General features: G+C 52.1%; 16 protein-coding genes across 24 annotated transcripts; 7 read left to right on the top strand and 9 right to left on the bottom strand.

Annotated features, from left to right (window-relative positions):
• Positions 1–408: 408 nt before the first annotated feature.
• On the bottom strand, positions 409–2,907 carry PPTG_23745 (hypothetical protein). The gene has a single exon (XM_008912750.1). The coding sequence runs from the start codon at positions 1,999–2,001 to the stop codon at positions 1,543–1,545; it is 459 nt and encodes a 152-aa protein (XP_008910998.1). The 5' UTR covers positions 2,002–2,907; the 3' UTR covers positions 409–1,542.
• A 116-nt stretch (positions 2,908–3,023) lies between these two features.
• On the top strand, positions 3,024–7,635 carry PPTG_15965 (hypothetical protein; the record flags this gene model as incomplete). Its single annotated transcript, XM_008912749.1, has 6 exons — positions 3,024–3,030; positions 3,093–4,610; positions 4,667–4,782; positions 4,869–5,064; positions 5,130–7,545; positions 7,623–7,635. The coding sequence occupies 6 exons, from the start codon at positions 3,024–3,026 to the stop codon at positions 7,633–7,635; spliced, it is 4,266 nt and encodes a 1,421-aa protein (XP_008910997.1).
• Positions 7,636–8,091: 456 nt separating this feature from the next.
• On the top strand, positions 8,092–9,156 carry PPTG_15964 (hypothetical protein; the record flags this gene model as incomplete). Its single annotated transcript, XM_008912748.1, has 1 exon — positions 8,092–9,156. One exon carries the CDS (start codon positions 8,092–8,094, stop codon positions 9,154–9,156), a length of 1,065 nt encoding a protein of 354 aa, XP_008910996.1.
• A 67-nt stretch (positions 9,157–9,223) lies between these two features.
• Positions 9,224–11,661, bottom strand: PPTG_15963 (hypothetical protein). The gene has a single exon (XM_008912747.1). The coding sequence runs from the start codon at positions 11,568–11,570 to the stop codon at positions 9,318–9,320; it is 2,253 nt and encodes a 750-aa protein (XP_008910995.1). The 5' UTR covers positions 11,571–11,661; the 3' UTR covers positions 9,224–9,317.
• Positions 11,662–12,298: 637 nt separating this feature from the next.
• On the bottom strand, positions 12,299–12,778 carry PPTG_15962 (hypothetical protein; the record flags this gene model as incomplete). Its single annotated transcript, XM_008912746.1, has 1 exon — positions 12,299–12,778. One exon carries the CDS (start codon positions 12,776–12,778, stop codon positions 12,299–12,301), a length of 480 nt encoding a protein of 159 aa, XP_008910994.1.
• A 102-nt stretch (positions 12,779–12,880) lies between these two features.
• PPTG_15961 (hypothetical protein) lies at positions 12,881–14,301 on the top strand. The gene is made up of 2 exons (XM_008912745.1): positions 12,881–14,003; positions 14,071–14,301. The coding sequence occupies exons 1-2, from the start codon at positions 12,898–12,900 to the stop codon at positions 14,249–14,251; spliced, it is 1,287 nt and encodes a 428-aa protein (XP_008910993.1). The 5' UTR covers positions 12,881–12,897; the 3' UTR covers positions 14,252–14,301.
• PPTG_15960 (hypothetical protein) lies at positions 14,274–15,376 on the bottom strand. The gene has a single exon (XM_008912744.1). The coding sequence runs from the start codon at positions 15,310–15,312 to the stop codon at positions 14,437–14,439; it is 876 nt and encodes a 291-aa protein (XP_008910992.1). The 5' UTR covers positions 15,313–15,376; the 3' UTR covers positions 14,274–14,436.
• Positions 15,377–15,486: 110 nt separating this feature from the next.
• On the top strand, positions 15,487–15,849 carry PPTG_23744 (hypothetical protein). The gene has a single exon (XM_008912743.1). The coding sequence runs from the start codon at positions 15,669–15,671 to the stop codon at positions 15,822–15,824; it is 156 nt and encodes a 51-aa protein (XP_008910991.1). The 5' UTR covers positions 15,487–15,668; the 3' UTR covers positions 15,825–15,849.
• Positions 15,850–16,190: 341 nt separating this feature from the next.
• Positions 16,191–17,099, top strand: PPTG_15959 (hypothetical protein). Its single transcript, XM_008912742.1, has one exon. It carries the CDS (start codon positions 16,293–16,295, stop codon positions 16,980–16,982), a length of 690 nt encoding a protein of 229 aa, XP_008910990.1. The 5' UTR covers positions 16,191–16,292; the 3' UTR covers positions 16,983–17,099.
• On the bottom strand, positions 17,002–18,196 carry PPTG_15958. 2 transcript variants are annotated; one of them, XM_008912740.1, is made up of 3 exons: positions 18,092–18,196; positions 17,681–18,010; positions 17,002–17,612 (listed from the first exon to the last, which is right to left on the bottom strand). In XM_008912740.1, the coding sequence occupies exons 1-3, from the start codon at positions 18,138–18,140 to the stop codon at positions 17,146–17,148; spliced, it is 846 nt and encodes a 281-aa protein (XP_008910988.1). In that variant the 5' UTR covers positions 18,141–18,196; the 3' UTR covers positions 17,002–17,145. The 2 variants fall into 2 exon arrangements, with proteins under 2 accessions (XP_008910988.1, XP_008910989.1); XM_008912741.1 differs by lacking the exon at positions 18,092–18,196 and having other exon boundaries at positions 17,681–18,091.
• Positions 18,156–19,521, bottom strand: PPTG_15957 (chaperone DnaJ). Its single transcript, XM_008912739.1, has 2 exons — positions 18,609–19,521; positions 18,156–18,553 (listed from the first exon to the last, which is right to left on the bottom strand). The coding sequence occupies exons 1-2, from the start codon at positions 19,475–19,477 to the stop codon at positions 18,253–18,255; spliced, it is 1,170 nt and encodes a 389-aa protein (XP_008910987.1). The 5' UTR covers positions 19,478–19,521; the 3' UTR covers positions 18,156–18,252.
• A 20-nt stretch (positions 19,522–19,541) lies between these two features.
• On the bottom strand, positions 19,542–20,990 carry PPTG_15956 (hypothetical protein). Of its 8 annotated transcripts, XM_008912731.1 has the most exons (6): positions 20,927–20,990; positions 20,700–20,844; positions 20,514–20,624; positions 20,375–20,444; positions 20,038–20,299; positions 19,542–19,970 (listed from the first exon to the last, which is right to left on the bottom strand). In XM_008912731.1, the coding sequence occupies exons 1-6, from the start codon at positions 20,937–20,939 to the stop codon at positions 19,633–19,635; spliced, it is 939 nt and encodes a 312-aa protein (XP_008910979.1). In that variant the 5' UTR covers positions 20,940–20,990; the 3' UTR covers positions 19,542–19,632. The 8 variants fall into 8 exon arrangements, with proteins under 8 accessions (XP_008910979.1, XP_008910981.1, XP_008910982.1 ...); XM_008912733.1 differs by having other exon boundaries at positions 20,700–20,990; XM_008912734.1 differs by having other exon boundaries at positions 20,514–20,844.
• Positions 20,984–22,204, bottom strand: PPTG_15955 (hypothetical protein). Its single transcript, XM_008912730.1, has one exon. It carries the CDS (start codon positions 22,100–22,102, stop codon positions 21,248–21,250), a length of 855 nt encoding a protein of 284 aa, XP_008910978.1. The 5' UTR covers positions 22,103–22,204; the 3' UTR covers positions 20,984–21,247.
• Positions 22,205–22,237: 33 nt separating this feature from the next.
• On the top strand, positions 22,238–23,269 carry PPTG_15954 (hypothetical protein). Its single transcript, XM_008912729.1, has one exon. It carries the CDS (start codon positions 22,347–22,349, stop codon positions 23,184–23,186), a length of 840 nt encoding a protein of 279 aa, XP_008910977.1. The 5' UTR covers positions 22,238–22,346; the 3' UTR covers positions 23,187–23,269.
• A 145-nt stretch (positions 23,270–23,414) lies between these two features.
• Positions 23,415–24,769, top strand: PPTG_15953 (hypothetical protein; the record flags this gene model as incomplete). The annotated part of the gene is made up of 4 exons (XM_008912728.1): positions 23,415–23,534; positions 23,683–23,735; positions 23,799–24,133; positions 24,204–24,769. 4 exons carry the CDS (start codon positions 23,415–23,417, stop codon positions 24,767–24,769), a joined length of 1,074 nt encoding a protein of 357 aa, XP_008910976.1.
• PPTG_15952 (hypothetical protein) lies at positions 24,673–25,914 on the bottom strand. The gene is made up of 3 exons (XM_008912727.1): positions 25,448–25,914; positions 25,207–25,378; positions 24,673–25,139 (listed from the first exon to the last, which is right to left on the bottom strand). The coding sequence occupies exons 1-3, from the start codon at positions 25,876–25,878 to the stop codon at positions 24,849–24,851; spliced, it is 894 nt and encodes a 297-aa protein (XP_008910975.1). The 5' UTR covers positions 25,879–25,914; the 3' UTR covers positions 24,673–24,848.
• Between the last annotated feature and the right edge of the window lie 40 nt (positions 25,915–25,954).

Below are 25,954 nucleotides of genomic sequence, written 5' to 3'. Positions count from 1 at the left end.
CTGAACAACCCACGCCAATGGGCCCGCAAACTTTGCGGCAAAGTACATTGATGACGCGGGCACGTGCTCCATGCTTCCCGTTGTGTGCAACGGAATCTGCAACATGTTGATACTCCCGTTGGGAGTCCCAAGCCCACTTCAAGACCACCAGCAAGAATCTGCGTAGCTCTCTTTGAAACAGGGCCAACTCGCCATCCACTCGTTTGCAATACGTACTACTACATGCAGCACATAATGAGGCCTCGTGTCGCTCTTGATGTTCGCTTATCTTGACATTCTATGCATTTTCAGGCGAACTCGCTGCACCAAATCGACAATTGTACATGCGCTGCCGTACCCATCTCACGATTAATTCGTGACATACTTAAGTACTGTAATTCGAAAAGATACTTGAAGAATTAATCTTTTCGAGCAGCAAAAACGAAGATGTTGCAAGCCACAGCATGTCCTATTATCAATATACCATCGAAGATTTCTTCATAAATGGCATGCATCGGTATACTGTCAGAGGAGGTGGGGCGGCTACCCTCTTGTCTTGTCGTAGGGTCAATTCAGCTTGCAATCCAGGTATTAATAACAACTTGGTATTAACAAGTGGGGAAGCCCCTGTCAACAATAGGCTGTACCATGCTCCGATGGGAAGCGTTGGGCTCTCGTATGATACGAGTCGTATCCATGCAACTCGCTTCGGCCAGGTTGATCCTCCTCCACCCACCGGATGTCACGGGTGCAACTTGCTGACATCTTTGCAAGTTGATCCTACAGAAATGATTTCTGACCTCTTCGGAGAGACCAAGCTTCGTGAACGTGGCGTTTTCCAATCAACGGCCCCTCTGATGCATTTCATCACGACGGTCTCACTCATTTCCACTTTTGGCTTCGAGCGCACACACCAACAAAGACTCGGTATCCAGAGCACATTCCAACACAATGGTCCAAGTTACCAAGATGCTTCTGGGTCTTGCTGCCTTGCTCATGGCAAGCGCAGTACCCACCAACCTCGCCGAACAAGTACCTGCATTCGAGGTCCCCAACTTCGACTACCAAACACTCTCCACCGGAAACACGCCCAACGACGTCCTCGACGCGCTCAAGAAGGACGGTATCATCAGCTTCACCAACGTGCCGTCGTACGCTCAGGTGCGCCGCTCTTACCTCGATTCGGCCGCTGCCTGTGCCGTGTCTGCACAAGAGGTCAACGCCGAGTTCCTGCTGTTCAAGACGCTCACGGACGGAACGAACCGCTACACCATCAGTACGCCGTCCGGACAAGATGCCGACGCCACCGCCACCACTACAGATGCTGCGTGTCCCGGATACAAGACCATCTACGACGAGTTCTCGTCGCTGCTGGAGCTGGTCGTGCTGAATGTTGCCACGACACTCGATGCTACCACCTTCACCACGACGGACGGCTACGGTAAGACTGTCTCGAGCCGTAAGCTAATGACGGACGCCGTGCGTCTCGACCATTTCCACGCCTACGAGACGCCGTCTCTGCACGAGCGTAGACTCATGAGCGCGGACTCAGGTACCCAGGCCTCAACGTCTTCCAAGGATGACTTGTCGCTCGAGTTGCACGAGGACGACGGCATGTTCATCGTGTTCGCCACGCCTGCTTTCTACAAGGTCAACAATGACGGCGCCAACAGCACGTTCAAGTCTGTTCAAGCCGGTGGCGAGGACGACTCGGAATCGGGTCTCATCATCCAGCGCCGCGACGGCCAACGCGTGCGTCCGATTCTCAAACCCGACCAGGTGACGCTCATGGTGGGCACGGGCTACAACCGCTGGGTGGGCACGTCGGAGCAGCTCCCGGCCGTGATGCACGGCATGCGTATGCCCGAGGTGAAGATGACGGAGACGCAGCGCCTGTTGCGCGCGTGGTTCGGCAAGATGACGTTGCTGCCGTCGTACCAGCGCATGCTGAAGCAGATGGACTTCGGCGAGCACGCGAATACGACGGCGCAGTACGTGCAGCAGGGGCATCACTCGGACCATCAGTTACTGGGCTGCGCTCCAGGTCGTCATCTGCTCGCGTCTGCCGACGCTGAGTGTAGCTTCAACGCGTGCACTGTTAAGTCGGGCGCAACGGCACCGTCTGAGGGCTGTTCAGTGGTGTGCAACCGCAATCACGACACTGACGCGGCTTCGTGTTCGAAAAGCTGTGAGTGCACAGTAAGCTCGCACAGTGCCACCACGTGCTGGATGCTTTGCGTGTTGGACCTAGACTCATGCAGCCTGGACGAGCAGGCATGCTCTGGCCAGTCTAAGGTGTGTGAATCGAGATCGGGCCCAGCCCCAGCACCGGCCCCAGCACCGGCCCCGGCACCAACCCCAGCACCTGCACCTGCACCGACGCCTGCACCGGCTCCTACGACACCGGCCCCCACGTCGGCCCCAACGCCGACAACTACAGCCCCGTCCTCGCCTTCAACCCCTACGACTCCCTCGTCGGACTCATCGACGCCTTCGGCCCCATCCACTCCATCGCCAGATAACAACACTCCTACTGGAGCGAGCGACGAGCATGACACTGATGCTCCGGCCTCGACGACCGCCGCGCCCACTTCTTCCACGGGATCCTCCTCGTCGAGTTCCACACCTGCGCCCACCACACCTGTGCCAGCCAGCGAGCACGGCGTGTGCTAGGTAGATATCGGCTTTACCACACATCGAATTTACAATATAAGATTGGTTAGCCTGCAAAGCGTACGTCGTCCTAACGACCGTCACTACAGGTGCCAGTATCGTCGCTGAAATGATGCGTTGTAGTACTGCGTTGCGGCGGAAAAGTTCGCTCCATTGTCCACAGGCATAGCCCAATCTGCTCGTGAAGGTAGGGATAGTTTTCACGGCACTGGCCCGAAGATGAAACTTTAGTAGAGTCATGTTTAGAACGTATTGTTTCTAAAGCTAATTTCTAAATAATAAAGGATTGACGTTTTTTGTGACAGCAACCAAAGTTGCCCGTCACAAAAAACGTTTGATTCGGCATCAGAATTCAACCTCCAAAGCCAATCATGAGCGGTAAGCTCCAGATCATATCCTCTGCTCTCGCACGCTCTAACGCTTGTTGTACCGCATGCCAGGCGCCCAGGAGGTGATCGAGCTGCTCACCAGCAGTGACGACTCCTCTTCCAGCGACTCAGAGCCGCGTCAACGCTTTGCGATCCGCAGCAGGAGCGAGAAGCACAAGGCGCAACTTAAGCCAGCTAAGCGCCGTTTGGTGCAACCTGCGCGCAGGAACAAGCGCCCAGCTTCCAGTGAGAACGACAGCGGTCACAGCAGTGCAGAAAGCGATGAAATCGAGCAGCGGCTCGAAAACCTGCAGCGATCTCGACGCTCTCCGGCGCCAAAGAAAGCTAAAGTTGCGCTAACGAGTCGGACCAGACCCGACCCAAAAGCGGACGGAGAGATGCGAGAGATCACGGAAGGCATGAGTTTCTACGAGCTACAAGCTCAGCAGCAGATGATGGAGCGGATTCAGGCCCAGAACCGTCGAAAAACCCAGCAAAAACCCGCAGATAGGGACAATGCAGAGCTCCAGGCCCAAAAGAGGGCGCTGAGTCAGTTCCACATGCAAAAAGCGCGCAAATCGGCGCCACAAAAGAGGAAATTGGACAGTGAAAGTGAAGAAAATGAGAAGAAGACGAGCAGTGACGAGGAATGGGACACTTTTACCAAAAAGGCGGCACAAAGGGAAGCTTTACGTCGACAGAAGGAGCATGCAAAGAAAATGGGCGTTCTGTCAGTGGAAAAGGCTCGTGAATCGGTGCAAAAGACTCAAATTTCTCGAGATACACTCAAATGTAAGCAAGCAGCGCGAAAAATGGCTTCAACTAAGCCGCAAGAGCGGAAACGCACCGTTCTCGCAATGAAATCCAGTAAAATGGTACGGAAAAGTAAAATTATCGATATAAAAAAAAACCGTAAAACGAGACCTCGGAGCAGCTCAAGTGAAGAAGAAGAGAGTGAACAAGAGAGTGAAGTGGGGAGTGAGCAGAAGAGTGAAGAGGAAAGTGAAGTGGAAAGGGAAGTGGAGGTAATTGCGTCTCCGTCGAAGCCAATTCGTCACGAAAAATCACCTAAACGATCAGAAAATGCCCTGAGTAAACACTCTCCACCTCCTGCACAATCTCAAACTGATGTACAAGCTACTTTACGGCTGCATGGCACGAGCGAAACGCAGTATTTAAAAGACAAAATGTCTTTTTACGAGCTGCAAGAACAGGAGAAGCTGATGGCGTTTTATAGGTCCCAGAAGAAGAAACTCAGTACGTCTACTGCGTCCAAGGAAAATGGACAAAATGCCAATATTACAACCGATACAACCAAGACCAATGGCAGTGGCCGTCGCGCTCGAATGGGAGTCAGTAACGACAAGGAGACAGTCGATACTTCCTCGTCGCTGGCTTATGTCGCTGCACCCGCTCGGAACGGATTCTTGGCGTCAAATGCGTCGTTCGTCTCTTCGACTGGCTGTAAGGCTACACCGACGGAGAAGCCTGCAAACCCTGTTATCCACTCGACCGCTTGGCGACGTTTAGTCTTCGAAGAAGCACCGCCGAATATCCTACAGGGCGTGACGGCAATTCCGTATTCTTCTGGTACGTACTGTCAATAATATCTCTGCGCATATTGACTAATGAGTTTGGCTCTGTAGGCTCCGATAAACCATTGTGGGAGTACGACAGGACTGGAAAACTCAAGAAAAAGTGCAGGTTTGTAGGTGCAGTGGGCCAAGGAGTTGCCATAACGGAAGATAATTTCGAGATACAGGTGAGGATAGCGAATACTTACGGACAATCACTTATTTATCTTAGAATACGGAGATTTTTGATAACTCTATTATGTTTTGCTTGTAGCCTCCAAGTCAGTCGGAAATCAACAGTCAAGTGCGCGATTTGGTGGACCAGGAGCTGCCTCATATTCAAAAATGTTATGCACGCAGAGTGCGTCATGTTCTACGAGATATGCGAAATCAAGTCTCTGAATATGCCCAAGCCCATCAAGTTATTCGAAGTGAACGGTACAGACGCCTCCAGTGGTCGGAAATCGCGAGTAAGTGGCTGCGGATATGCGCTAGAACCTTCACAAATTACTCACAGCTTTTTATTGTTGAGTAGACCAACAGTCCTGGATAGACATCGCTCCTATCGAACGTGCCATGGCCAAGCGGGTGCTGCAGAATCCCACACATACCGTGCGTCCATACAACTATCTGGTTGGAAAAGTGCGGTACTCCGTGCATCAAGACGGCATGCCTCTCGCGGCCTTAGTGTGTCCGGAGACTGTGACGCACTTGCCGAACGACATCACCCCCATCCGTCGCTCCTTCACTATGATCGGTGTCCGGAAGAACGCCTTTGTCGAGGACGACCCGATTCTACGATACGTGCCTTATCTGGGCGACGGAGAGCGCATGGTGATCGACAATAACCTCTACACTGAGACGACTATGAGTAAAGAGCGTCGGATCGCGGTGTTTGGTGAAGGAGAGGAGCTCAAGGCGCTGAATCCTGGCGCCAGAGATGATGAGATTATGGAGTATCTACTGCGAGTTATCGTGGCCAAATGTGGAGCCACCGAGCAAGTGTTTCTAGCTCTCCAACACGAAGCAGGCTTCGACCGACCACGCATAGATTACTGTGAAATGAAGGAGATCTGCAAGGCCGAACAACGCACAGCAAAGCGGATCGCTAGAGTGAGGGAGCTGCTACAGCACTCGTCTACTACTACAGCTCTACACAGACTGTCGCAGCCGTGTTGGTTCCTACAGGATCCAGCATCCCAGTCCTTATCCGAGAGGCTACAGCCTCCTCTGTCCGTCTTTGAATCCAATTACGCCCAAGCTCCAGACGCGCTGGGTATACGCGATCTCAAGACGTTCGAAGGGCTGGCCGAGTGGCATCGGGACTTGTTCTGTCGACGCTGTTTCACTTATGATTGCTCGGAGCATGGCATCCAGAACCCTCAACGCAGTATTCGCGCAGATCCGGTCTATCCGATGGTTAACGTGCCGTGTATTATGCTGAACAGACCAGAGGTACTAGTCCAAGACACGGATGACAAGAGCTCGACTTCTTCCACTTCTCCGGACGCAGAAGTCATCGAGTTAACCGGTTCCTCGTCAGAAGATGAAGGCAAGAGTCAACAAACCCCTGAGACTCAACCGGAGCCGCAACCGGCCGCGGAATATCGCCGTTCAAGACGCACTCAGACTCGGATCAGCTCGTTGGCCACCAATAGTTTGGTGACGCAAGAGAAACAACTGGAATCTGAGCGACTGGCTAAGCTGGAGAAGCAACGCAAAAGACGCGAGAAGTTCGCACGCTCGGCAGATAATTCCGAGTATCTGGATAATTCGTACCTCCCGGCTGTCACGTCTACACTGAAGAAATTGGTGTCCAATACGCAGCCATGTGGCCCGTGTTGTTGGCTATCTGCGGACGAGAAGAACTCAGCTGAAAGGTGTCCGTCTTTGAGACAGGTTGATGCCGTTCTAGTTCGCAAACTGGTGTCGTCGCTTGGACCTAACGCGTGTGTTATCTCCGCCATGCTCAAGAGTCCAAGCTGTACGTGTGCGCAGATCTCAAAGTTCTTAATCGAAGAGAAACGTCGACGAGACAGCGGAGACGACTTGGGTACTGATCTGTCCATACCTGCTGAAAGACAGCGCAAAGGACGGCGTCACAGCTCTGGAGTGGGCTCGAACAGGTCTCTGGCCAAGCGCGTACGCGAACAACGCAGCTATGATCGCGAAAAGAAGCTCAGCTACAAGCCGTGCAACCACGACGGCGTCTGTGACGAGACGTGCGACTGCAGCAAGCGCGGCCACTCGTGCAGCAAGGCTTGTTCGTGTCCTCGAGACTGTCCGAATCGTTATCAAGGCTGCAAATGCTCGTTAGGGAACTGCCATACACAGGCTTGTCCGTGCTGGAACTCCGGACGAGAGTGCGATCCCGACTACTGCTTCACGTGTGGAGCCAGCGACGCCGCCGTCGCCGCATTTCACAGTGAATTCAAGTCTTGGAGCAGCCACAATCTCAATATTTGTCAAAACGTCAACATGTTGCGTGGAAGTATCCAGAAAAACGTCGGCGTGGCGTTCTCAGCGACGCACGGGTGGGGCGCGTATGCACTGGAGCCGATTCAGAAGGACGAGTTCGTGCTGGAATACACTGGAGAACTGATCACGGATGAGGAGGCCGAGCGGCGAGGCGCCATCTACGACCGCAAGTCGGTGAGCTACTTGTTCGGTGTCAATAGCGAGTACGTGGTGGACGCGGCCAGGAAAGGCAACAAGGCCAAGTTCGCGAATCATAAAGCCAAAGAGGTGGCGAATCTGGACGTCCGCATCATTTCTTCCAACGGAGAGGACAGGATTGGACTCTTTGCGAACGAGTCTATTGCGGTGGGCGAGGAACTGTTCTTCGATTATGGCTACACACACGACAGTGCGCCGAAGTGGAGCCAACATGACAAGCCAAAACAACTCGAGAAACGGGTTTACGACGTTGTCGATGACGAGAACGAGTGGGAGTGCGTGGCTTGCTGTTGTATGGGCTTTTTGTGACGGAGTTTTGTGTGTTGACGGTTGTGTTTTTTTCGTGTTGCAGACAATGGGAATAGCCTGGTAGTTGGTGCTGTCGAGATGAGTGGAAGGTTGTGTGTCTGCCTGGTACTGTTTGTGGGGAACTCGGTTTTATAACGATTGAGCATTAGCACCAGCTCTACAGTTAAAATACTCGAGGCGATGGAGCTGTCACGGATAGTTTGAGTGTTTTAATCTCTTGTTTTTTTACGTGTAGATGTACCCGTCAGTCGCCGGAATCACCAATTGATTTCTGATCTGCTACCCTCCGTCGGCCCATCAACATATTATCTGCATCATTATTGCACGTAATCGCTCAAATATCGCAAAGACTCATACTGATGTGATGATTGGCTTATGCGCACGCAGGATTGTGCACATGAGTGGATTACGTGGCCAGTGTGCACAATCCAGGTTACTGCTACCACTGCAACACAAGCGCAGATCGAGCTCACTTTGCGTTCTGCTGTCTACTACTCAAGCACCAATCGACCATGTCCACTGACAACGCCACCTCTGCCAAGATGACGTACCGTTTCCTCGGTAACTCCGGCCTCCTAGTCTCCAAGATGGCACTTGGAAGCTGGATGCTCTTCAATGAGAAACACACGGTCGACGCCTGGTACGAGATGATGAAGATCGCGTTCCAGCACGGCGTCAACTTCTACGACAACGCTGAAGTGTACGGCAACGGCCAGGCCGAAGAGGTCATGGGCGCTGCTATCCAACGCGGTATCGCCGACGGCATCTGGACCCGCGAAGACCTCGTCGTCACCACCAAGATCTTCATGGGCGCCAAGGGCTGGGAAGAATCCGGTCCCAACGCTCAGGGTATCAGTCGCAAGCACATCGTCGAGGGCACGAAGGCCTCGCTTCGTCGCCTGCAGCTCGACTACGTGGACGTCCTCTTCTGCCACCGACCGGAGCCGTACACGCCCATCGAGGAGACTGTGCGTGCCATGAACTACGCTATCAACCAAGGCTGGGCCTTCTACTGGGGCACCAGCGAGTGGAACGCCTCGGACATCGTCGAAGCCTGTGAGATCGCCGACCGTCTCGGTTTGATCCGTCCTATTGTGGAGCAGGCTCAGTATTCTCTCATGGAACGGTCCAAGGTGGAGTTCGAGTTCGAGCCGCTGTACAAGAAGTACAAGCTGGGCTTGACAACGTGGGCTCCGCTGGCTAATGGTATCCTCACGGGCAAGTACAGTGGTGGCGTGACGGAAGGCACCCGGTTCGCGGACCCTTTTTTCAAGAACATCTTTGGCGATACTTTCGAAGACCGCGTTGCTAAGGCTGACAAGCTCAAGGTGATCGCTGATGAGATCGGATGTTCATTGGCACAACTTGCCATGGCCTGGTGCATCTCGAATGAAAACGTGTCGACGGTGCTAGTGGGAGCCAGTCGTCCGTCTCAACTGGAAGAAAATCTGAAGGCGATTGAGTTTGTGGACAAGTTGACGCCAGAGGTCAAGACTCGCATGAACGAGATCGCCACGTTCATCCCGCAAGCGCCGAAGCAGGACCCGCTCGCGACGTTCCGTGCTCGCTGGCTGTAGACGAATACCGTTCGTTGATCCCCAGAAAATAATGTTTGTCGAATATCTACAAATAAACAGATTTTTTCTGGGATCCAATAGATTTTCTTTTAGCGAATTTGCTGTCAAAATTCAAGCTGAAAAGTAAAGTCGTTCGAACTTTACCAAGTGCAGTTATGACCTTACTCTGCAATCAGCGAACCAAACGGATACTCGCCCGTGGACAACGTGAACGTCGCGCATAGAGGGTTCGCAGCAGCAGTCTCGTTGTACACGTCGCAGTCCGTTTCAGGCTTGATCGCAACCACATAGTCCGCATCCTCGGCAACAATCTTCAGACCCTGGCCGATCTGGGGGTAGTACACGCTCCAGTCCGCCGCAGTCAGCTCGAACGTCACCGTCTGCGAAGCACCCGCGTCCAGACTGATCTTCGAGAACTTCTTGAGCTGCTTCACCTCCGGTACCGAAATGGATCGGTACGGCTGTGTGAGGAACAGCATCACCGTCTCCTTACCGGCCACACTACCAGAGTTGGTCACCGTCACGGACACGTTGACGGAGTCGGAGCTGGAGGTGACGTTGCTGGTGCTGATACTCATGTCCGAGTAGGTGAAGTTCGTGTAACTGAGACCATGGCCAAAAGTCCACTGCGGCTCGCAGTAGTCACCAGTAGCGCACTGGGTGCTGACACGGTGGCGGTATGGGATCATGACGTTGCCCGAGTGCTTCGGGTACGTAATAGGCAGACGTCCACTTGGATTCACATCACCGTAGATAATTTCCGCAATAGCTTTACCACCGAGTTCACACGGGAGGAATCCGTTGATAACGGCATAAACATGTTCAGGGAGATCACCAAGCAGACGTGGTCGCCCCTCGAAGAGTACGACGATGACTTTCGTTCCGATGGAAGCGAGCTCCTTAACGTACTGGATTTGTCCGACGGGCAACGTGAGATCATCGATGTCCCCCGTCTTCTCTTCGTACGGTTCCTCACCGATCACAACAACGGTGTACTCAGCCTCACTAGCGAGTTTCTTCGCAGTGTTCAAGTCGTTGTCAGAGTAGCTGCCGTTGACGTTCAAACCGTTGAAGTAGCTGAACGAATCATTCCCCACGATCTCCTCAATGCCTTGCTTGACTGAAGAACCGTGCGAGAACATGTCGTTTCCTGACACGCCTAGGACCTGAATGGTCCATCCTCCACATTGGTAGCCGACGTTATCAGCGCTGTGACCTGTTAAGAACACCAATGCGTCCTTCTTGATAGGCAGTACATTGTCGTCATTCTGAAGAAGCACTGCGGATTCACGAGCCAGATTTAAAGCAGCAGCGACGTCGTTGTCGTTACCGACCAACGCGAGGTTCTCCTCACCCGGCAGTGGGTTGTCGTACAGACCAAGCTGGAGTTTCAGCTTGATAATACGACGAACAGAGTCTTTCAACCGGTCGAGTATAGTCGGCTCCTCCCCGATCAACGCGTACGTTCCGTTCGTAAAGGTGGTCCCAACTCCGACCATACTCATGTCGATAGACGTACGTTCAAGCGTGAACTTGGTTGCCTCAGCTGTCGTTCGTGCCACGCGGTGGAAATCTTCGAGAGCGTCGATCTCTCCATAGTCCGTCACCATCATACCGTCGAATTCGAAATCGTTACGCAGCAGTGTTTTAAGCAGCCTAGTACTCTCAACAGTAGGGACTCCATTCACAGAGATATAGTTCTGCATGCCGGTCAAGACTCCAGCATCGATTCCTGCTTTGAACGACGGTCCGAACGTGTTGAGTAGATCGAAATCGGAGATAGTGACGCCGTCCTTATCATGGCCCGTGGGGTTCCACGAATACCCGATCCAATGTTTCATACACGCAGCAGTCTGGTTGTTACTCTGCATACCGCGGATAGTAGCGTCGCCCATAACTGCAGCGAGATGTGGGTCTTCACCGAACGTTTCGTACGTGCGCGGCCAGAGCGGATTGTGCGCGATATCGAGCACTGGACCGAAGACCCAGGGGATCCCTGCAGCGAGGGTGTCACGAGCAGTGATACGACCTTGCTCGTAGACCAATTCGGTGTTGAAAGACGCCGCACCGTTGATCTGCTGTCCGAAGAAGACCGTGTCGAGCAGTAGAGCATTCCCGTGGACGGCGTCCGTGCCGTATATCATGGGGTGTCCCCCGTTCTCTTCCATGGCAATTCTCTGGATCCCGCCGACGAATTCTCGCATTTGTGTCGTAGTCCAGCCCCAGGAGCCATTGATCTCACCACGGATTGTCATTGGAGTCTCAAAATACGAGCCGACGTGGGCTTTAGCGTACTCCCGGACAGCGTCTTCGTTGAGCTGGTAGGTCGCGTTGATGAGGCAATTTGAGTCATCTGACCCACGAGGTCGACGTTGGTGAAGTTTATCATGATAGCGTCCACCTGGGCATCCCATTCATCGGCTATAACGAGATGTTCGCCTTTGAGAAGAGCCAAAGTCAGAGCTGCGGTTGCCCACGATTTGATCATGATTTGTGGTCTTGGATTGTGTTTTAAGTCTTGGAAATGGGGAAGCTTGGGGGCCTTGGAGCAAATTGAAAAGTGAGAGTTGCTCAGCTTCTCACTCTAGGCTCGCTGGAGTGCTGCTGAATCGGTGAGACAGTGTCTCTGTTTGAGCCTCTAAGCATTCCCTTCTGGTGCTACAGCTCATTATCTTGCGAATGCGAATAGTGAACCTTGGATTTTGGCCTCTACTTAGTTCAGGAACGTTTACTCTACTAACCGGCAACTCCCCCCACATAATCATTAGTCGCGCCTAAGCAACAAGCAAGGGATGAAAATGTTCTTTGCCGGACCGCATAAACACCGATTGATAGTACCTCGCGATACAACAATAGTATCCACGCCAAACTATTTGCTGTAACCTGAGATAACACTTGGCCACCGTTTGTATCTTCATCTCACCTCCAGCACTCGGTAGCTGATACCCGCAACAGGATGCTTGCTCAACGTCCAAACTACAACTATTCAGCTCAATGGGTATGTCGTCTCCGACACTCATCCGACTACTAGAAAGGTAAAGCCAAGGATAGTGTCTTCGTGTACACCATTAAGAAAACTTGGAGTCCATAAAAACTTGTTCACGCCGTATCCGACATGAATTATTAGATATTTCTTTCCTCTTCACACCAGCCGATCGCTCATACTTTCGTCACGAATTGCCCCCTCCTTGTCACTCCCAGACGCAGTCTCGCTACTCTGCGTATCAACAGAGATCTCAATATACGACGAACGCTTCCACCACGACCTCTCAAGCCGCCACTGGATCCCTTTGTCCTTAAACTTTTTCTTCTCGTTCATGCGCCGTAGTTGCAACTGCAGACGGCTCTCAGCCTCCTGGACTTGAGTGCCAGCACAATAGAGTGACAAACCCAGTGTGCAGATGCAGCAGCCATAACCGAAACCTTTGCACGGCATGCACGGCCAATGGTCCATCAGCGCGTCGTTTATGATGGCCATACTCTTGTCAAAGTCCTCGCGAGTCATCAGCGCCCGCAGCCGCTCAGACTCTGGATACTCGTCGTCGTAGCTAGACGCCAAACCATTGACGAACACTTCGCCCATAGGCTGGAGCACCGCCAAGCACTCGCGACTTGATGCCATGTTCCCTTATCTGAGTCCGTTGACAATCGATTTTTGTGTATGTTGGACCAAATTATGCTAATAAATGTAGCCATGTAGCTATTTTTTCGCGTCGTTTCATGAGCAATAGCCAAGTGAAGATGGCGACGAAAGAGAACTCTCTGGACAGCATTCGCTCTCCAAGATCGCACCATGGAGCACGTCAGAGCTCCAGTAGCCACATGTCGGAGCCTTCAGCTCGAAATTGGTATCTGCATCGACTGTACTTGCGCTCCGAATTCAAGGAATGTCTACGAGTGATCGAAGGAGTGTTGAGAGAGCATCAGGGACTGAGCGAGTACCCGTTGTATGTCAAGGCTCTGATCCTACGCCAGTCTGGACGAATCCAAGAGAGTTTGCAACTGTTCCAAGCTGCAGCATGTCTGAATCCAGAGAACAAGGAGAATCTCAAGCAAGTCGGACGATCTCTCTATCTATTGGGTAAGCACACGGCTGCCATTGAGGTGTACGAGGAGATCTTGACCATGGGACGTGTGGACGACTGGGAGATTTACCATAGCATGGGGCTTTGCCACATGTACCTTAAGGACTACGACCGCGCGGCGCAGAATTTCCAGCGAGCGAACACTATTAACCGCCATGATGCGACTTTCCTCCAACTGGGCAAGGTGCACACGCTTCGGGAGGACTTTAAAGCTGCAATTAACGTCTATTTGGAGGCATTAGAGTTCTCACCGGAGAACCCGGAGATCTTAACGACGCTCGGACTGCTCTATCTTCGTGTCGGCGAGAACTTTCGCGCCTTCGACTACTTGGGCAACTCACTTACGCACGATCCACGAAATCCGAAAACAATCCTTGCTGCAGGCTCGATCATCCAGGATCACGGGGATATGGACGTTGCCCTCGTAAAGTACCGCGTGGCTGCGGCTCAGACACCCAATTCGGCTCAGCTTTGGAACAATATCGGCATGTGCTTCTTCGGTAAACAACGCTACGTAGCGTCCGTGGCCTGCCTCAAACGTGCGCTGTACTTGGACCCGTTTGAGTGGATCACGTCGTACAATTTAGGCCTCGTGCACCTTAATACGGGCCAGTACGCATCGGCGTTCCACTTCTTTAGCGCCGCCATTAACCTAAAACCAGACTTCCCAAGCTCGTACATGTACTTGGCCATCACGCTGAGTCGTCTGGACGACTTCGAGAACGCCTGCAGTGCATTCGACAAGGCCATCGAGATGGAGCGGTACAGCCCAATTACTACACATTGTATCTTGGTTACTGATGAGTGTTTTGATGTTTGGGGGATGTAGAGATCACATGTTCCACCTCAACTATGCCATCACGCTGTACAACAACGACGAGATGGAGCGAGCCAAAGTGCAGTTCGACCGCTTCGAGGAGATCTTTGAGGGTCTGGACGAAGAGGCTCGTTCGGCCGACCCAGAGGTGCAGGAGCAGCGTCAAGCTCTGCTAAATGCCCTAGTGGACTGACTGCAAGATGAGCAAGGAATTCGCTCCGTGTCACGGCTTTATATTTCTACTCGATGCAAAATTTGAAACAACTTCAACAAGTTGCATTTGTCAATTTTTTTTTTTTGATTGTTGGTTGAAAAAAAAAGATCTGCGTCCTTCAACGATACTTAGCAACAACGGCGACGAAGTTGCATTTCTCACCTTTAAACTGCCTCCAAGACGAAAGGGATGACTTCGCAATTGGCAGGATGGATTCGGATGCCCAAGACGACAGCGCAGACCGATTCCATAAAGCCCGAGTGTGTCACTACAACGACATTCCGTTCAGGTATCTCACGGAAAAGCTCCAGTAAGAACTCCTTTGCTCGAGCCTGCATCTCCTCGTCCGTCTCGCGATGCGTCGTTGTCCAGAGCAAGTCGTTGTCGTCTTTAATGGCTGTAAAGTCCACGCCTGGGAACTTGAGCTTCAGCTCTGAGATTGAACGCCTTTTATCGCATGTGTGACAGCCAAGAATTTCGCGGCAGCTTTCGATGCAGACGAACGGCGTGTCCGGTATCTGGTCTTTGGCAAAAAAGTTTTGAGCTGTTTGAATCGCCCGGGAGAGCGGCGACACCGCCACCCGCTCAATCGGTGGCATGCCTCTCTCCAGCTCTGCCTTCACACTACTCGGTCCTTTGCTCTGTGCGTCATTGATACCGAATGGCGTGAGATCTGCGTCCAAATATTTCTCTCGAAAAGCGAGATCGGATTCCCAGAGTTCGGCTCCGACTTCGTTCGCCGTGGCATTATGGATGCCCTCCGCGTGGCGCACAAAGTACACGACCTTCACTCTTCTTGGGACATTCGCGCTTTCTGCGTCGGGTTTCTCTAGTTGGGCGATTTTCCGTTGGAACTCGTCCCAGGACGGAGGTTCGAGCTGGAAGCGCTTGAAGAGCGACACGGACTCTGAACTATTGGCAGGGGGTTTCGGAGCGAAAAAACCTTCGATGGCTCGTACCGAAGTGGGGGCTGCGGCGGCAGTGGCAGTCGCAGCTCCATCGGCATTGGCAGCCGAATCCAGCTCCGTCGTCTCGGTCATTGTCGTCTGATAGGAATGGGACAAATGACATCCGGCCAGCAGCGCTCTTCAGTTACGATCCCTGTCAAAAATGATATCTAAAATTCGGACGAATGCTAAATCTGGCACTGGACAGATTGCGTACAGTATATTTTCGGTGTGCTTTTTCTTGCATGCTTTTTATTATAATAAAGATTTTTTTTAGCTGGTCGTGCACCATTTCCGTGCGGACAATGAAGTCGAGGCGGCCTTGCTTGAGCAGCGAAGGAGTTGCTGACGCTGATGCAAGGCTTTAGAAGCAGATCTATACCGCTGCATGCGCGGGATGAGTCGAGCGTGCGGTGATTCACCGCCATGACAATGTCGATTAGAAACCGATGCCGACGATAAACTTCTGCGACACCCGGCTGAGCTCTGCGCTTCAACATCCACCACCTGCCGATCGCGTAAACCGAGCGAAGAGCACAGAGTCCACCAACAAGGCAGCACGCTTCGCTTTGGAGGCGTCGATGTCTGCGAGCTGGAGACAGTAGTTTGGGACGGAATAGCAGACACGAATACACCGTTTCGGTGTGCGATGCTTTTTTTTTCGCGCAGTAAGTTGGAGATCTGCTCCTCGACTCTACTGTATCGACGACAGTGTTCATCTCCAAGTTTGCTTGGGGTGTTGTCCAACTGCAAAGCACGCAAAGCGGAGCAAACGTGATGAGCTGGTGCTTGACTTGTCTTGATCTTGGCCAATCTGGTCGATACAGTTCATATCTGTATTTTACAAACAAAACGTTACGAAACAAATTCCAGCCAATCAGAAACCGTCCAACTTGACTAGATCGATTAGCTCCAATACTTGTCGCATACAAAGCTCTAATCTCTTTTTTTTTTCGAAAAACAGAAAACCTTATTGGATTACGGTAATTTGATAAGAGCCAAATTGAGAGACTTGCACCATTCTCTCTTTTGCCTCCAAGCAGCCACAGCCACATCAGACTCAACAGTCTAAAATGACACAGGACCTTATCAAGAAGAAACTCGACCCAAACAGCGACAGCACAGCGCCTGAACAGAAGCGCGTGCGACTCAGTCCGCCCATTCTGCCCAGCGTGTCGACGATCACGCCGCCGTCGCTGCCGCCACTGCCTCCACTAAGGGACGTCACTTCTCCGAAACTCGTCACAACTTCTGTATCCCCTAAAACGTCAGTCACGGAAAAGAGCAACGCGCACAAGCTGGCGGAGCTGCGACGCAAATATCTGGGCGATATCGGCATGGTCATCCAGGAGCTCAAGGCTGTGCTAACCTACGGCCCTGGATCGGCCAGCCCCGACGCACCCGTGTCGCCGTCCGTTGTGCTCAAGCTCGTGCGCACCGTCCAGACACTCGAGAAGCTGCAAGCGCTGTTACTGATGAACCCAGCTCGGCTGCGTCGAGTGTCAGTGGCGCAGCTGGAGATCGTCGAGCAGCAGATCAAAATGAACCTGCTCCCACTTGCCACTTTACTGCGTAGCTTCGACAACGAGGAAAAAGGCAAACATTCGCGAGTGACATCTCCATTGGCAAGTATCAAGAAGGTAGACCAGGGCTGGACCAGTAGCGACACGGACTCCCCCCGTTCCCCGTCAGGAGTGTCCGTGTCAGCACCACCTCAACATGATTGGCGTTTCCTGTCGATGGCGCTTAGTCTGCAGTTGTAGTTTACCATTAGCCTATCAATTTTAACGCAATAAAGAACGAGCTAATTTATTGTAGAATTCGCCTTGAGAAATGACAAACATTCCTTTGGATAACTTGCATGCAAGTCACCACCAGTGCAAATTAGAAATGTCTTCAGGAAGATAGACATGCTCCAATTTGATACTATGCGCCGGAAGGTGGATACGCATGGTACATGTCGAGTGTAATATCGACAGTTCCTGCGTTTTCCCACTTTCGAATCACTTCTCGAGAACGCAGGTCGGCCTGGCGAATTGGCTCAGGCACACGGTACTGCGAACAAGCTTGGGCGATGGCGACGCTCGTATCCAGAGACAGCATATGCCCCACCGACACGTACACGGGATTCTTGACGCCAGCTGTGCCGCACAGCGCAGCTCCCCAAATTTTGCCGGATTTCCCAGTGAGCTTGACGAGATCGCGGTCTTCTTCTCGCGCTTTGGCCATCAGGCCTTTCACATCGGGCTTGGTGAGACCGTCGACATGGAGAAATGTCTTGCCCACACCAATGGTTGGGATATTCTCGAGTACACCAAAGTGAGAGGCCAGACCGAAGCCTTGGGGATGCAAGATACCGTTACCGTCCACCAGTGTCACATCAGGCAGCAGATCTGGCCAGAAAATTAAGACTACATTAGCCACTGGAACACATCAATGAACGACACTTATATCTGCACACCTGGACGGCGTCGGCGGAGATCATCGTACAGCTTTGTGAGCGCTGGTACCTCTCGAAATGCCAAGAAGCCGGCAATGTACGGGGCTGGTAGGGATACGTAGGTGAAGGCCTCGTACAGTACTGTCAGTGACGGGAAGTCGAGCACCACGATTGAAGCGCACGCGTGCTCGTCCGAGCCTTTGAGGAAGCTGATGTCCACGCCAGCTACTCTCCTCAGTAATTTACAACTGCTGGTCTCGTCACTTGGAGTGGCACAGTCAGTATCAGACTGAAGCTGCCACAGCACCACATCTGTCTCCATCAACTGCTGCTTGAGCTCCAATTGTTCCGCTGTTTCGCAGTCAAATCGTGACGTTAGATAAACAACAAAGGCATATCATTGTAGTAGGTGGCGCAGCGAAGACAACGCACTTTCCCACTGTTCGCGCGTCACCGCGGAAGTGTCTTCGACGCTCGCCATCTTTGCGAAAATGAACACGACAAGAAATTATCAACCCAACTTGATAATCACTGGTTTTCTACCAATAGAATGAAAGTTTCCTTTTTCGCATTGAAGTTGATCTAGCAGATTTTCATTCCACTGCCACTACGGGGTCTTCAGGCAGTAGCTTCTTCACAAGGTCCTTCTGCTCGGCCGACAGCTTCGTCGGGAACTGGATCTCATGATGCACGTGCAGGTTGCCGTGTTGGGAAGGATAGTTGTGCACAGGCATGCCCTCGCCCTCCACTGTGCGGACCTCGAAGGGCGTTGTCACCTTCGAGTTCTTGAGCACAACAGTGCGGTCGTCCAGATGCTTCATGGGCTTCTTGTAGCCCAGCAACGCCTCCTCCAGAGAGATCTCCAGGTCGTAGTGCAGATCGTCACCCGCGCGGCTACAAGACAGAACGTTAGCATTATCAAGAGACAAGTTACAGTGGTTCCACGTACCGGAAGCGGTTGTGGGGCACCTGGTGCAGTCGGAAGATGACGTCGCCCGGCACCATGCCAGGCCGTTGCTCACTCTCGCGCTCGAAGACAATCTGATGCGTAGATGGCATGCCCCTTTCGATCTCTGCTGCCAGCACCTTGTCCTCCTTTACGACCTTATTGCCATGACAGAACGGACACGCCTCCTTGAAAGTCTTGCCGCGTCCGCCACATTTGGGGCACGGCTGCTGCATCTGCACAGTGAATCCCGGTCCCATCTTTTGCTCCACCAGCACGTGTCCAGAGCCACCGCACGTCTTGCATGTGGTCGTTTTACCTCCTTTAGCTCCAGTACCGCGGCACTTGCGGCAGATGACATTGCGTGCGAACTGTGCCTGCTTCTTGGCCCCGTTGTAGAGCTCCTCTAGCGTCACGGGCATGTCCACGGCAGCGTCAGGGCCACGCTGTTTGCCACCGCCACCGAAAAAGGCGTCAAATGGACTAGAAGGGCGTCCACCCGACTTCTCTTCGCGTTCGAGGCCCTCAAAGCCCTCCAGATCGTACACTTGGCGCTTCTGCGGGTCCGATAGCACTTCGTAGGCGCGCGAGATCTCGTGGAAGCGGCTCTCAGCTTCCTCGTCGCCTTTGTTCTTGTCTGGGTGGTATTTAAGGCTCAGTTTGCGGTAGGCTTTCTTGATCTGAGCCTCAGACGCCTCCATAGTCAACCCCAAAGTCTCGTAGAAGTCGACATGTTCATGTTCGTGCTCGTGGTGGTGCTCGTGGTGGACCCCGTCGAAGCCAAAGTTGAAGCCAAACGCGTGTACGTCGCTTACGAACGTCAGTAGCGCCAGTACCAGCAGCAACAAGGGGCTCCGTCGTCGCACAGCCATGGTGATCCACCACCAGCCTTTAGTTCACTTCTAGAAGTCCACGTGGATAAAAAAAATAAAAATTACCAGGATACGACTGCTTTAATTCATATGCTCTATGTCAAGTTATTTATGTGGATTACACAAAGTCACTTCAACTTGTATCTTGAAGAGCTTTACAGCACGACGCACCATCGGTTGAAGAACTTGGGGCTCTCGTCTAACTGTCCGTGGACGTTTGTCCGATCCATCTTAGTGAGCATCTTAGTGCCTGTAGGTCTCCCTTCCAGACGCTTCGCAGACGGGAATAGTCGGATAAGCTGGCGAATGTCATGATCCGACATGTACGGGTCCAGATACCAGTCGCGAGTCTTCACGTGTGGGTTCTTGGCAGTGCCTGGAGTACCGCTCGCCGCACTCTCGCAGTGGCTAAAGTTGAGCGCAAGCACTAGCAGAGCCAGAGCATTGTGTGTGAATTCGGAATCGCCGCTTTCGACGAACACGGCGTCCGATACTACAGTTTAAAACAGCTCAACAGGTCAGCAAGGCATCACTAACAGTATTAGACAATGTGCACTTACGTTTCCACGCCACAACAGTTGAGCTCTCCAGGTTCCACTGCAGAGCAGCGCGAAGTCCCGCCAGGAATGGATGACTACCAACGTTGGATAGGTGTTTTTCTATGAACACCTCCATACGCTCCATCGTCTTGGTGTGGTTTTCAATCGTGCGCAAATAATCGTGTTGTACACGCACCGACAGCTGCTGTCGGGCGTTGCTGTCCGTCCAGATTTCAAAATTTGTTCCCTGGGTCTCCTTAGCTTGAGTATCAAACTCCGAATACTACACCAATAAGCAACTATTCGTTAGAAACCGCACCGGCAAGCCAATCAATCTGCATTCCAAATTCCTACTCACCCTTTGGTTTGAAACATGGTCGTGATATCCTGCGCGTACTTCATTCTTCACCACTTCTAACATCTGAATGCTGCGACAACAAGCACGACCAACTCCTTCATTAGCCTTTCAAAAGCGCTAATTTGCCAATACCACTCACGTCTGATTGAAATTCTCTTCGTGGCCAGGCACCATGCACTTGTGCAGTCCCAACATCTGCACAGTCTCGTTGAATTGCTCGTCAGCTCCAGTCTCCTCCACTGCTGAAATACTGCAGCAAAAAGTAAATGCATCAGATATTAACAGCTAAAACTTGGAGTGCCCGTCTTCATGTACACCAGCGCACCTGATTTCGTCCACTTTACTCGCTTCGAAGTGGTCTAAAACGCGTTTGGCCGACTCGTCCTGGTCGTAGTAGAACTTGGCGCAGAGTTCACGCCAGCGCTGTTGCCGCACAACGCGGTTGTCCTCCAGACTCGCACACTGGCATCCTGAGACACAGGCGTATATAACGAGCCGTCAGAACCTCAACCCCTTTTGCCGTACGCTTGACGTGCTCGCCATCCAACGCACCATCGGAGCCCATGATCTTCAGATGATGATGTGCCGCACTTTGAAGGGATTCGAAAAGGAGAACTATCTGCCAATCAAAACGTTTCTTGAATATTAATGGACAAAAGTAAATGTAGCCATATGTTGGTGTCTTGGTGGACAAGTTGTCCCTTGATGTCCACATACTCTACGATACGCGAATTAGCAGTCGAAATACTGTAGCTAGAGATGTCCGTTCTAAGTGTAGTTGATATTTTGCCTTATGCAAGTGTTCTTCGTGAACCGTACTGACAGCAGTAGTGTTGCAACTTCTACAGCTCCCAAATCTGGAGTGTTTCAGATTCATAACGCCTCGAGCACGATTGGGACAACCTCGCAATTGCTGGGACGCACTTGTGTGCCTAGCGTGACGGCGCAGATCGCCTCAATGATGCTAAGGTGCGCTGCCACCACCACATAGCGCTCTGGAATCTCACGGAAAAGTTCCAGCAAAAACTCACGTGCGCGCTTCTGGATCTCCTCCGTTGTCTCGCGATGTGTAGGTGACCACAGCTGGTCCTCTTCATCCTTCATGCGCGAGAAGTCCACATCGGGGAACCTGCGCTTGAGTTCAGATAATGGCCGCCTCATGTTGCACGTGTGGCGATCGAATGTCTCGCGGCAGCTCTCGATACAAGTGAAAGGCTCATCTGGAATTTGTTCCTTCGTGAAAAAGTTCTGTGCTGTTTGAATGGCACGCGAGATTGGAGACACCACGACCCTCTCGATGGATGGCATTCCTCGCTCCATTTCAGCCTGAACACTCGTTGGTCCTTTGCTTTTTGCGTCCTTAACTCCGAATGGGGTCAAGGGGGCGTCCAGGAAAGCCTCGGTGCGTGCGAATTCGTCCTCCCAACGAGGTGAGCCGTACTTGGTATGGGCCTCGTTGTGGGTACCCTCGGCGTGACGCAGGAAGTACACGACTTTAATCTGTCGGGGCGTTTCATCCGATCGCTTTTCCTTTTCAAGTTGGACCAATTTCTGCTGGAACTCGCTCCATGACGTCGGCACCATCTCGAATCGTTTGAAGAGTGGCAGTGGTGTGGTTGTATCATTTTCTACCGCTGTTTTGGGCGCAAAGAAGCCGTCGACGGCCTTTACGACGGTAGGGGCGGCAGGGATCGAGCTGGCGTCGGGTGCGTCGGTGTTTGCAGTCATGGAGGTTGCTGGAAGCGAGCAATTACACGAATGAGATGCTTTGTTTTGGTGCTTGGGACCAGAACGTCGCTAAAATTAGATCATTTTCGGCTGAGATTTCGATGTCATTCACACGAGGTCAAAAAGCCACTGAAACGGGGTGATTCAACAACTTCAACCACTTGCACCCGTCCAGCGACGCAGCTCACTTCGCTGCGTGATATCACGTGACAATCTCTCAGTCGCCGTAAGAACGTCTATAGTCATGGAACAGTGTACATCCACCGGTCAAATGGCTGGTGTTAGCGACTCCGATACAAGCGGAACCTCCGCCGTAAAGATCGTCGATGGCTTCTTCAGCCCCAAAGTTTCAGACGTGAACGCCGAGCTGTTGCTCTTCAAGAGGTTTAACAAGATTCCGACGTCCTGGCGCGCTTTCCAGCAACAGATCGATTTGCTGATCAAAAGCTCGCGTAATGTGAAGGTGGTTTACTTCGTCCGTCATGCGCAGGGGTACCACAATCTGGCCGAGGAGAAGTACGGCGTCGGTCGTTGGGAGGACGAGTTCGCGCGAACCGACGAGTTCCTAGACCCGGACCTGACCCCTTTCGGTGTCGAGGACGCTAAGAGCAAAGGATCGTCGAGTGTCAAGGCCGAATTGGAGCGAGGCATGCCGCCCATCGAGCGGATAATTACGTCTCCACTCTCACGAGCGATTCAGACGGCGCAGTCCTTCCTTACAACTGACCAAGTGCCGAATCAACCCTTCTTGTGCATGGAAAACTGCCGCGAAGTGCTCGACTGCTACACGTTCGATAAGAGACGCCCGCTGTCTGAGATCAAGCAGAAATTCCCGTACGTCGACTTCTCAAGGATGAAAGACGAAGAGGACGTGCTGTGGTCGGCGACCCACCATGAAACAGAAGACGAAATCCAAGAGCGAGCGAGGAACTTCTTGTCCGAACTCTTCGATGCTGTACCGGAACGCTATGTGGTGGTGGTATCCCACGTCTGCTTCATCCAGGCGGTGTGCGCTATCACCATGGGCATTCACTTCCGTCCCGATAACTGCGAAGTTGTGCCACTGGTGCTCGAGGCCACTTGACAGCGCGATTGAAACCTCCCTTGCAGACATTTAACTCGCGGAATGCATAGCAACTTATCGATATACTCTCTTTGAACACCGTTCTCTGTCTTAAGCTTCTTTCTGCCATTAAGGTCTCCCGTCATTGCTGTCCGTCCGTTCCGCAAGCTGTGACTCTTCACTCGCAGCGGATTCAGTCACTAGCTCAACCGCATCAGCAATAATATCAGGGCGAATGCAGCGAAGTCCATGGGAAACCTGCTGAGTATGTCGTCGGAGCCACCTGCGGAGCGGAAGAGAATCCTCGGAGCTGCTGACAACACAAAGTCGCCAATCACAACCAATACAGAACCGCTGTTTCTCGATGAGGTGAAGGCTGAACCTGCTACTTGGAGCGAAGAGAGTCTTTGCCGAACGATCCAGCGCTTCTTTGGCCTGCTACCAGACTCCCCGGCAAGTTCCACAAACTAAACCTCACATATTTTCTACTATCTGATGTTGATACACTGATAAACAGGGAGAAATTCTCAAGAAGGAACAGCAGTATCCATTGTTCAAAAAGCGAATAACGTACGAGCCGCTAGCTTTTGCCATGGCTTGGTGAGGTTTTAACTCGGTTATAACATCACGCAGGGTGTCAGTGTTCAACGTAGGCAACCGAGTGGGAGCAATAATCATCATTCAACGGTTATATCGTCGATATCGTCGGTTGCGAATATGGCACGAGGTGAGCGATAACATGCTGTTAATTGCTCGAGGCCAACTTGAGACGCTACGAGCTCAGGAGCAGACAAATATCTCGGCGGCCAGCTTTCGGCAATTGCTAGTCGAAGGTTTTTCGGCAAGCAAAGTCTGCATTTCTGGAGCGTTGAAGACAGTCCAGCTACGACTCGTGCTAAACCCAGAGGCTGGCGAGTGCTACCTCACATGGACACCGTCGAGGAAGAAAAAGCCAAGGATCAATTTACGTGAGTGTCGCTTTATACGTGTTCAAGTAGGTTGATAAAAGGTTAACCTTGTTCTGGACGCACTGTGTAGACGACATCGAAGAGGTTATTGCAGTGCGAAAAGAAGGGAACCCGGAAGCTCCACGGTTGTCGAAGAAAGTGAGTTATCGTCGAGGTGTCATTCTCGTGTGTAAGAGTTATCACCGTGGACGGGTTGTCCTCGAAGTGGCCACTAAGAGAGAGCGAAATATCCTCTTGCAAGGATTCCAGCAGCTTCTAAGTGAAATGGCCTCGACGGAACCGACTCTGGATGTTCTTGGAGCGCTTCGCAATCAGCAACCACGGCGTCAGAGTGTAATGGAATTCTTTAGCACTACTGAAGAATCACAGGTACCTGCAGTGATCATCGTTCCCGACGTGTCGAGTTTGATGCCCAGAAGAGGCTCTATTGCTGTCTATCGTCCCGAAGCTCTAGGTGAGGACACCCCATCACTATCAGAAGACTCGAGAAAGGTACCAGTACAAGATCAAGAAGCACATGAGATGGCGGACTCTGTACGAGCAGATGCAAAGGCGATCGAGCATTTTTACCAGACTCGCTTCGATGATTCGCCCGACAGTGCACGGCCGAGCAGAGCCATGGAAGCCAGACACTAGGAGGAGTTAACAGTATGACAATTAACTTAATGCTTCTGACGCGTTAAAATAATCAAGGATGACAATCTTCTCTATTTTTCTAGTCGACCTTGGTAAACTTGGTATTTAGCGGGAAAGTCTTTCCATCTCGTTTCCGAAAGCTGGGGCTGTGCACCGGTACAAACCAGCACGGAAACTCGTGGAAAGTGCCGAAGACCTCCTGGAAGTTACGCACTATACCGACATTGTAGTAGTTGATATAGTCGGGGTCGTCTCGCTTCTCGCAGTACTCGAGTGTGCTGTAGTTGTTCGCTACGAAGTACAGATGCATCAGATAGAAGCACGCCAACGCCAGACCTAGACACGCGCTGCCGAAGAATACGCTCACAGTCTGCCAAGCAGTAGCAACAAATATTAGCAGCAGCTTTACCACCAAGACCCTGGCTCCTAAAACCAACCTGTAGGTGCAGATTGAACAGCCCTAGCTTGCCGAAGAAGTAGAGCGTTGCAGCTCGATCCAGACTCTCGACCAGTACGTAGCGGAAAATTAAACTGCTTTGATACAAGCACGTGGACGCGCTCCAGCCAAGGAACAACACGAAGAACTTGTAGTTAAAGAAGCCAATGCATCTGCAACACAAATGCAACGTTGCTCAACTTGCCGTCGTCCTCCAAACTTTTATATTATTGAGTACGTACTTGTTGATGTAGACACAGTGATGGTCCATCTTGAGTACGCAGCGTCTGCACGTGCTGCAGTGGTGGGTTCGATCTGGTTTCAGCGCACGGCACTTGCGGCAGGTGCGGATGGCGCCGTTCATCTTGGTTTCGACCAGCGCATCGTCGGGTTCGGCCGCTTGCAACTTGAGCTCATTGATCTTCTCCCTAGTCAGCGTTCGCCGCGGCAGGAACGAGTCGCCTGAACGCATCGTCTGAGCCAGCGACCAACACAGCAGGAACGTCATGATGTGGAAAAGCAGAAGTTCCCAGGGCGATGCGCCGGCCTCCAGCACGCGGCCTTGCGAATACACTACGAAGGACGAGTAGAGGTACACAATGACCCCAACGATAATGCATGGAAGAACGAAACGGAGAGGCTTAGGCGCTCTCCATTCACAGCAACACCCCATCGGACCTAGATAAAAGTTAGTCCTTGCGACTCGATGAAGTAAAATAAAAATACACGTGGACCACATCATATTCTTT

Source organism: Phytophthora parasitica (genome assembly GCF_000247585.1).
Source record: "Phytophthora parasitica INRA-310 unplaced genomic scaffold supercont2.49, whole genome shotgun sequence".
NCBI classification, from domain to species: Eukaryota; Oomycota; class Peronosporomycetes; order Peronosporales; family Peronosporaceae; genus Phytophthora; species Phytophthora nicotianae.
The sequence above is the reverse complement of the archived record's forward strand: the minus strand, read 5'-3'. Positions and strand labels throughout refer to the sequence as shown.

Coding starts and splice junctions, on each gene's coding strand:
- PPTG_23744 (XM_008912743.1), top strand. CDS start 15,669: ATGCCGACGATAAACTTCTGCGACACCCGGCTGAGCTCTGCGCTTCAA.
- PPTG_15956 (XM_008912731.1), bottom strand. Junction 20,625..20,699: donor AGTAAAGTGGACGAAATCAG/GTGCGCTGGTGT, acceptor TTTTTGCTGCAG/TATTTCAGCAGTGGAGGAGA. Junction 20,300..20,374: donor ACCATGTTTCAAACCAAAGG/GTGAGTAGGAAT, acceptor TTATTGGTGTAG/TATTCGGAGTTTGATACTCA.
- PPTG_15958 (XM_008912740.1), bottom strand. CDS start 18,140: ATGGCGAGCGTCGAAGACACTTCCGCGGTGACGCGCGAACAGTGGGAA. Junction 18,011..18,091: donor GACGCGCGAACAGTGGGAAA/GTGCGTTGTCTT, acceptor ACTGCGAAACAG/CGGAACAATTGGAGCTCAAG. Junction 17,613..17,680: donor TCTCCGCCGACGCCGTCCAG/GTGTGCAGATAT, acceptor TTTTCTGGCCAG/ATCTGCTGCCTGATGTGACA.
- PPTG_15960 (XM_008912744.1), bottom strand. CDS start 15,312: ATGACCGAGACGACGGAGCTGGATTCGGCTGCCAATGCCGATGGAGCT.
- PPTG_15955 (XM_008912730.1), bottom strand. CDS start 22,102: ATGACTGCAAACACCGACGCACCCGACGCCAGCTCGATCCCTGCCGCC.
- PPTG_23745 (XM_008912750.1), bottom strand. CDS start 2,001: ATGGTCCGAGTGATGCCCCTGCTGCACGTACTGCGCCGTCGTATTCGC.
- PPTG_15959 (XM_008912742.1), top strand. CDS start 16,293: ATGACACAGGACCTTATCAAGAAGAAACTCGACCCAAACAGCGACAGC.
- PPTG_15961 (XM_008912745.1), top strand. CDS start 12,898: ATGGCGACGAAAGAGAACTCTCTGGACAGCATTCGCTCTCCAAGATCG. Junction 14,004..14,070: donor AAGGCCATCGAGATGGAGCG/GTACAGCCCAAT, acceptor TGGGGGATGTAG/AGATCACATGTTCCACCTCA.
- PPTG_15963 (XM_008912747.1), bottom strand. CDS start 11,570: ATGGGATGCCCAGGTGGACGCTATCATGATAAACTTCACCAACGTCGA.
- PPTG_15954 (XM_008912729.1), top strand. CDS start 22,347: ATGGAACAGTGTACATCCACCGGTCAAATGGCTGGTGTTAGCGACTCC.
- PPTG_15957 (XM_008912739.1), bottom strand. CDS start 19,477: ATGGCTGTGCGACGACGGAGCCCCTTGTTGCTGCTGGTACTGGCGCTA. Junction 18,554..18,608: donor GTGCCCCACAACCGCTTCCG/GTACGTGGAACC, acceptor TCTGTCTTGTAG/CCGCGCGGGTGACGATCTGC.
- PPTG_15952 (XM_008912727.1), bottom strand. CDS start 25,878: ATGGGGTGTTGCTGTGAATGGAGAGCGCCTAAGCCTCTCCGTTTCGTT. Junction 25,379..25,447: donor CACTGTGTCTACATCAACAA/GTACGTACTCAA, acceptor TTTGTGTTGCAG/ATGCATTGGCTTCTTTAACT. Junction 25,140..25,206: donor TGTTCAATCTGCACCTACAG/GTTGGTTTTAGG, acceptor ACTGCTTGGCAG/ACTGTGAGCGTATTCTTCGG.